This window comes from Brachyistius frenatus, unplaced genomic scaffold (genome assembly GCF_029030835.1).
Source record: "Brachyistius frenatus isolate BFR_SWC_R1_liver_20210118 unplaced genomic scaffold, ASM2903083v1 Contig_203, whole genome shotgun sequence".
Classification (NCBI taxonomy): domain Eukaryota; kingdom Metazoa; phylum Chordata; class Actinopteri; family Embiotocidae; genus Brachyistius; species Brachyistius frenatus.
Window position 1 is genome coordinate 655001 of NW_027210802.1, and position 8357 is coordinate 663357.

Genomic DNA, 8357 nt, shown 5'->3' on the forward strand with positions numbered 1-8357 from the left:
TTGCTCACATCCTTGGCCTCGGCGGGGCTCGGAGCCGCGCTGGACGGAGGAGAGCTCCACATCATCGACTCTTTTTTGGTCCCAGGTATAGCATCGTGTTCGTCCGCAACAATTTTAGTCTCGCAAACCATTTTGGGAGACGAAAAATGCATGCAACTGGCCGCAAAAAAACAAGCACAGTCCGGAAAAAAAGGGGGGAGAGTGAGTGAAAATGGATGATGCGTGAGGTTCTCTTTAAAAAACAGCGAAACGATGAAGGGGAGAAGACGGAAGGGGGATGTTCTGCTGCAACCCTGAGCGTTTCTGAAGACCAAGACTCGCCGGTGTGATTCAAGCAGTATTTATAAGCGAGCAGGGCGGGTAGATTCGGGTTCAGGGGTCGGGGTGGTCCTCTCGCTGCAGATTGGTGGAAGCGCTGCGCTGTTAGGTGCTGAGGGAGGAGGGAGGAGGGAGGAGGGAGAGACGCTCACTCGCTCTGTGCGTCTGAACAGGCGAAGTGTGTACTTTGAGAAAGTGGGCCCGTGAGGAGGCGAGGTTGCGTAGAAAGGTTGTCTCTGAGCAGGTTTGTCTTCATAATGTCTCACAATGAGGAGGACCCCCGGTTTGCTCAGACACCTCGGCTGTAAGGATGCAATATGCAGCACAAAGGCGCGAGGTAACGCGGGGGCGATGCGTCAAACGGGAGGAAACCCTAGTCACGGGGCGACTGCAGATCTTTAGAAAAAGCTCTGGTGCTGGTTTTGATTTTAAAAGTGAGTATTCATGATTTCTGGTAATTAACCAGAAGGAGAGGTGGGATGTGGCAGAGCTCCTGAGGCAACACATTAGTGGACCTCTCCGTTGTTGCGCAGATAAAAAGGCTCCTGTGAGAAGGCGGGTTGGAGACAGACCAGACGTATTTCCATCCTGATAGAACTCGACATTAGGACGTGTGAACTTCAGCTGGTGGTCGCCCTCGTGTCTGGGCTGCACAGCTCAGCCTCCTCTGCCGGTTGACTGACAGCTCTGCTGCACTGCAGTGATTCCTCCACGACTTCCCTCCGCTTTGTCACCCTGCTCCTGTCATACATCACTCCCAACATGGAGATTACATCTCGTCTTACTGCGCATCTGAAACCTCCCATCAGCCTATCTGTCGGCGTGCTGAGCCCCGGCCACGGAGCTTTACTGGTTTTTAGGTGACGACGACGACGACGACGATGATGATGGTGGTGATGGTGGTGATGGTGGTGATGATGGTGGTGGTGGTGGTGGTGGTGGTGGTGCTCCCTCTGGCTCTTTGTTGTCCACTCCCTGTGTTTAACCGGCTCTTATTATCCAGAATCAAAGCTTTATTAACCAAAGTGCTTGTTTGATTTGTGTACCGGTTTATTGTGACTGAGTGGAGTGATGACGTGATGGAGGAGGTGTAGCTGACAACAGATCATCATCCATCAAAGATGAGAAGAAAGGAATAGAATAAGGATGTCATACAGTTGGAAAACAAAGGAGTTTTACATTTACATTAAATGTTCCGAGATAAACTGTCCCTGGATGAACATGAGCCTGTTCGACTGATTCATCATTTCATTTCCTATCAAATGTGAAAATGTTTGTGGGCTCTTTGTGGAAGTGTGCAGCCTCTCGCTGTGAAGCAGAACTAGTTTGAACTGGATCGTCCGAGGCAACCTGCTATTGATAAGGCTGCGTCCACCCCCTCTCCCTCCTCCTCAAGGTATCTCCCCTCCTCCCACCCAGAGAGCGGCTGAGTGGGAGGAGGGCAGGCAGACGTCCTGCGGAGTCCTCGCATAACTCCGCTCATTCAGCATCCTGCTCCACGAAACTGCGGTAGAAAGGCCGTTTTTCTGATGTAGCTCCCAGCAGCACCTCCATCTACTGCGGGTCCCACTGTGCGGACCGGGTGGAGGATGCTCCGCGCATGCGCAGTGTTTCCTTTTGCTTCGACTCCCGGTGGTGCTGCCTTCAAGTACTGTCGGTCATGTCGCAAGAGATGAGCTCAGCAAAGTTATAAACACGTCGTTTTTAAACCGTTGAACTCATGGAAACACACAATAAAAATACATATTTAATACGTTTCCAAATGTGTATTTCAGTTCATCCCCTGCAACAAATAGATATTCTTCCATCCCATAGTTTGGGGAAATCATCAAATATAAAATCGATAGTACAAATATATCAATAAATCACAAGGAAAGTGGAGATGAATTGTCTGTGTATCTTTAAGAGCCTCAAACCGTCCCAGTTTATACTTTGTACAACAGGACAATAACAACTGTAATGTGTTTTCAGAGCCGTTATTGGAGCAGCAGGAGTTTATTCTGGAGGACTGGACTTTTAATAGACTCTGAAGACCGTACAGAAAACTGATGCTGCTTCTAATGAGGTCACAAATACAGACTTATCCTGTTTTAAGTCCATACGTTTAACAAAAGGGCTTTTAAGATGATCTGTTATACATGAATCAGAAATGTACAGTTTGTAGTTCTGATTCTTATATTGAATATTTCATCTATACAGCTCGCTTCTGTCAAACCTGACTGATAGTCACGTGTTCTTAAATCCCGTTATAAACCAATACTCTAAATCACAACGGACATATCTGGAGCTTTCTTTGTTTGGCAAATGGAAATGTAATTTCACATAACAAACATTTAATTGTGTATCTATCCAGATACATTTGGGTTTCTTCATAGGAAAGAATTTGGGCTTTAAATGAATAATTAACATTCTTTGTATCCATTAATCTTAAAGCACCAAACCTCATCCAGCCAGTATTTAATCAGGATGTTTCACTCTGAATTCAAGCTTTAGAGTAACAGAACAATAAGTGAGAGAAACCTCGTGGATATAAATATAAATATAGATATAGATATAGATATAGATATAAATATAGATATAGATATAGATATAAATATAGATATAAATATAGATATAGATATAGATGTCGATATAAATATAGATATAAATATAGATATAAATATAGATATAGATATAGATATAAATATAGATATAGATATAGATATAAATATAGATATAGATATAAATATAGATATAAATATAGATATAAATATAGATATAGATATAGATATAGATATAGATATAGATATAGATATAGATATAGATGTCTCTGAACACTGAGTGTTCTTTCTGCCTCTCTGTGCATCTCTACACGCTCTGTGTTTCCCTGCAGCTGAGGACCCCCCCCCTCTCTCTCTCTCTCCACCCCCCACCCCCCATCACCACCACCAGAGGTCATGTCTGCCACCTCTCTGCCGTGACCTCTGACCCCCTTCAGCTCCTCCCAGGTTTAAGGCTGCAGCACCTTCAGGCTCCGTCTGTTTCCAGCAGGTCGGTCTCCTTCCTGTTCTTGTTTTAAACACGCGTCATGAAGGTTTTATAACTTTATGATTAACACCAGTTCTTTCTGAATTATATGCAACCTTTTTGTTTTTATGCACAGTCGCACATGAACACACTTTACTCACTTCATTCTCCCCCTTTTTAAAAAAATTTATTCACTTTATTTTTATGATTAAAAAAAATCATTTGAAATCATTTGTTTCTAGTTGGAGTTAAGTTATACTTTTCTGGTGTGTGTGTGTGTGTGTGTGTGTGTGTGTGTGTGTGTGTGTGTGTGTGTGTGTGTGTGTGTGTGTGTGTGTGTGTGTGTGTGTGTGTGTGTGTGTGTGTCTGTCTCCCTCTTGTGGTCACAGGTCAGATATTGGAGTGTGAAGTAGTCACGACGTGGTTTTATTCCCTCCAGTTATTCTCCCACCTCACGTACATATCATGTAAACGGTTTCCTCCCGACTGCCTGAATAACGGGAGGAAGTCGCCGTGACCTCACCGTGACCTCGTCGACGTCGACCTCTGGATGTTTCAAAAACAGCTCGTCGTTGAGGAACGTAAAGTTTCTTGACTTCGGGCTGCCGAAGCAAAACTAGTCTGACCTCAATACAACACCAGAGTGGAAATCTGAAAAGAGAAAATCCTCCACTCGTCTAAAAGTCATCGTACTTTAACAGGTTTTTGTTGAAGAATCTACGAAACACTTTTTAATTTGACTTCTTGACTCTGAAGATGAATGGAGATGAATGGAAATAATAGTGTTTGAATGAGAGGAAGCTGTGTAGCTTCATCCTGTCGGTAGATTCATGTCACACTCAGTGCTGCTTTGCACTAAATGTATTTTTTTTTATTCTCCACTTGGTGAAATACTGAAGGTCATTTTATTGTTTGATATCACAACATGTGTTTAACATCACATTATTTCACTGCTGCCTCCTCAAGAGAAGAAAGTCACTTATTTTAATTATGGGAAGACTTTCTACGCTTTAGCTCCAGATTGTTTTACATTTCCTCTTTAAAAAGTGTGATGTTCAGGGCCACTCTGGATGTAATAATGAGCAGCTTCATGTCTGACTGAGCGTCCGATAACGAAGGCGAGAGGTGAACAGGTTTGGATTTCAGTCCTCGGGGCTTCCTGGTTCATTTGTGAAGGTTTTACAGTTACAGACAACAGCTGCAGCAAAAGTAACAAGAACTCCTGACTTTACAACAGGAAGTCGTTTATTAAATACATGCAGTAATATAAATGAACAAAACCCGAACTTTCATGTGCAAAATGCTTTCTGAGAGCATTAAAACTAAATGACTTCTCCCAGATGGAACATTTTGACAAGTTTGGTCTTTTTGGTTGTTGTTAGTTTGTTCATCATCTGCTGCAGCTGTTAGATATGGTAACGATAGCGGTCAAAAATGATGTGAAACTGCATATTTTGAATTGAAAGACATGAAGTTTTCCGGATAGTTGCATCTGTGTCTTCTTTAAACTGAAGGAAAACCCTGGAACGTTGTCATAGAGACGCTGTTACAGTTCATGTTTGGGCTCAGCTTGTAGCTCAAACAGACGTCACCTGACCAGGGGTTGAAATGTTGATCAGCTCGAGGCGTGTCCTGACAGAAGAACACAGCGTTCTGTTAATATACTATTAATATAAATATTATTATTATTATTATTATTATTATTATTATTAAGGCTGGAAAACCTTTAAGAAACAGCATGGTGTGTGTCTGCTGACCAGAAACAGTTCGGCCCACTTTTATTCTCAATGAAAATATGAGTATAAAAAGGAGATTAAAAACATGCTGTTATGACCACATAAACCATATTAAGAATATTCTTGTTATTTAAATTTTTATTAATTAATATTAATATCAAGCTGTCTTTTCTGGTTGTGTCAGATTTTACAGTTGCTCAGTTTTGCGGTATTAATTATAAGTTGATGAAACTGCCATTTTTCCCATCGATCGATACTCATAATCAGTTTAATTAAAGTAAGCTGCTCTGAGCGTCCAAACCGTGTCTGGATGTTTGATCTGTTCCCTTATTTTTTTATTTGTTTTATTAAAAGACCTCTTCGAGGATCCAGAGCTCCGCTTCAACCCTGTTGAACAGCTGATCACTTGTTTAGTGAACTAAGACCACATGTTGGTTTGTTCATCATCCGTATGCCTCGGAGCTCCGTTCCTCACAAACAGGGATGCACAGTTTTTATTGGATGAGCTTCGTGCAAACAGACATGCTGAGCTCAGAAGTGCATAAATTTGGAGTGAAGCCGTCTGCAAGTCAGAAAACGCCCGATTTCAGTTGAAGGCATCGTCTTGTATTTGAGAAGTTCTGCAAAGTAAAGGTGAGTTCACGTTTCTGTCACCAACGAATCAGATGCTCAATATTCAAAGAATGAATGTTTGTGACGTCTCGTGTTTTCTTTCAGAAGATGAAGATCTGTGATGTTCCTGCTGCTTGCTGCTGTCGCTGTGATCAGTGCAGCACAGAACAAGGCCGCACCAGCCAAAGGTGACTTCATGGAAATGTTACGTACTGGTGCAAAGAGCATATTGATATTTTGTATTATTTATTATGTTGTTAGTGTAAACAGACAGTTATGTATCTTTCATTAATGGATTCAACATGTTGCTGATGTCGTCTTCACTCCCACAGCTTCTGATTCAGACAAACTGGAAAGAGTTAGATCTGACGAGCCGAAGAAGGATGCTGCTGCAGCCGAGGAGGACCGAGCTGAAGATCTGAAGATGGACGAGGAGCTCACCAAGGAAGCGTTCAAAGACGAGGAGTTCGATAGGAACGCCTTTCAGGATGAGATGCTTCAGGCGGAGCTCATGAATGCAGCTCTAGTCGATGACGAGCTCATGCAACTCGCTCTCCAAGACGTCGATGTCAAAGAGGATTTTCATTCAGAAGGTTTTGAAGACGAAATGACGCCTGACGTTGAATAAGAAGAATCCTTAATGATGAATGAATGTCTACGAGTACACATAACTTCTTCTCATTCTTCTTCACATCCTTTATCAAGTCAAATGATAATTACACCAGGATGTTTATCAGAGGCTTTTATTGTGAAGGTTTTTTTCTTTGGAGACACCTGTAAAGCTGCAGTTTGTTTTACTGAGAGATGTATTTCTGTAATTGTCAGAGAAATATTTGAGTGTTCTTCCCTCACTGGTCACATCTCATCGTTCATAAAGTAGTGTGACCATAATCCAGGTGACATCACAGAGCCGTCTGTCAGATGTTCAGGAGTCGCGATCGGCTCTGATCTCACAAGGTCACCGAGACGGATTCACGGCCGACGCTGCGACGTCCAACTGAACAATATATAAAGTAACATTTCACCTCCAGACATATGGAAACCAGTGAGTGAGCAACACGTCAGCCTAAAGAAACATCAATGTATTTATGTTTATCTGCTTTTTCTCTGCAGCAGCGGCAATAAATAAATCTCCTCCAGAACAGGTGTCGTCTCTCAGTAACGGGAAACTAAAAGCTTCTGACAACATGAAATAAAATCTTCACTTTCAGTACAAGTGTTTGTGTGTGTGTTTTGTAGAAAGTGTTTCCAGGAGATTCGATCTGTTCTGTGTCTATTTCATGTTGAGACACACGTTGACTTTTCTGCAAGAAGGTTGTGGGTTTGAATCTGTGCTCGGGCCTCTCTGTGTGGAGTTTGCATGTTCCAGCGTCCAAAGACCAACATGTCGGGTTGTTGTGGCTGCAGGTGTGATATGATTGTTGGTCCTGTGTTGAACTGCCCAGCTGTCGGTAACAGATGGAAAGTTTCCTGAGTCGTGTCTTCAACCTTTGTTTTGAACATTTAAATGAAAGTCTCCGGAGCCTCACGGTGAGCAAACGCACCGAGTCGACGCCGCGGGCTGTTTTTACAGCAGCTCACCGCTTCCTGAGTCACTCGCTGAAGTTTGGAACAATATGTACGTAGTACGTAATACATACGTTTTTAGAACACACTTGACCAACGTGTTGAAATTTCTATCCAGTCAAACTCACTAACATCCCGCCTCTATCATTTTGTTATGGTTTGCATAAAAGAAGCTTTTTCATATGTTTTGGGTGGAGCTCAGCTATGTTAATAAATGTTACTAAACATGAGAAGCTCAGACAATTTCACTTTGTCAAAGTAGCTCTCAGAGGGGAAAAGGCTGGAGACCTTTTTCACTGTTGGTGATGTGAATTCAGGTTTCAGTAAAAATGGATATTTAGAAATTCTCATAAATCACAATGCAGAGACTATTCCTCCAAATACAACATCTGCATCTGTGGGCTGTCTTGACCTCATGAAACACAGAGGTGGTGAGTTTTAAGATGAGTTGGCTAACTGAGGTCGGGAGAGCTGAGGAAACTTTAGGGGCGACGTCAAAGCAACGCAGAGGAAGATGAAAGAAAGGAAATCCCAGGATTTGAGCTTTCCTGCTCCCGCCAGAGAATTTCAAGCTGCTGCTTCACTGATGCAGTCAGCTGGTCCAGGAGAAGATGAAAGGGAAGTGGAGACGGAGACGGAGAGGAGTGATTCAGCGTATATTCACGGCCTGGCAGGGTGAAAGTGTCTCAGCGGGGAGGCCGGTGCTGTAGTGCAGTACGAAGGGAGGCCGGTGCTGTAGTGCAGTACGAAGGGAGGCCGGTGCTGTAGTGCAGTACGAAGGGAGGCCGGTGCTGTAGTGCAGTACGAAGGGAGGCCGGTGCTGTAGTGCAGTACGAAGGGAGGCCGGTGCTGTAGTGCAGTACGAAGGAGGCCGGTGCTGTAGTGCAGTACGAAGGGAGGCCGGTGCTGTAGTGCAGTACGAAGGGCCGGGCCGGTGCTGGCAGCACACGGTGGCGCCTCGTGGCTGAGACTCCTGCCAGGTCACTGCAGGCACTTCGTTAGCCAACCCAGCTCCTCACTTCTCCCTGGTTGTGCCTGTTTACAGGATTTCACCCCGTCTGCAGTTACAGCCATGAGGGAAGTGAGAGTGCTGCACGCTGCGACACTGCCGGCGGGCTC

General features: G+C 43.7%; 1 protein-coding gene across 2 annotated transcripts in view; it reads right to left on the bottom strand.

The window, feature by feature from the left end:
* nat8l (N-acetyltransferase 8-like) overlaps positions 1–406 on the bottom strand; it is a 15140-nt gene extending 14734 nt beyond the window's left edge. For both annotated transcript variants that reach the window (XM_069718997.1, XM_069718996.1), the window contains exon 1: positions 1–406. This exon is cut by the window's left edge and continues 152 nt beyond it. In XM_069718997.1, coding sequence (XP_069575098.1) covers positions 1–152 — 152 coding nt within the window. In that variant the 5' untranslated portion in view covers positions 153–406.
* Between the last annotated feature and the right edge of the window lie 7951 nt (positions 407–8357).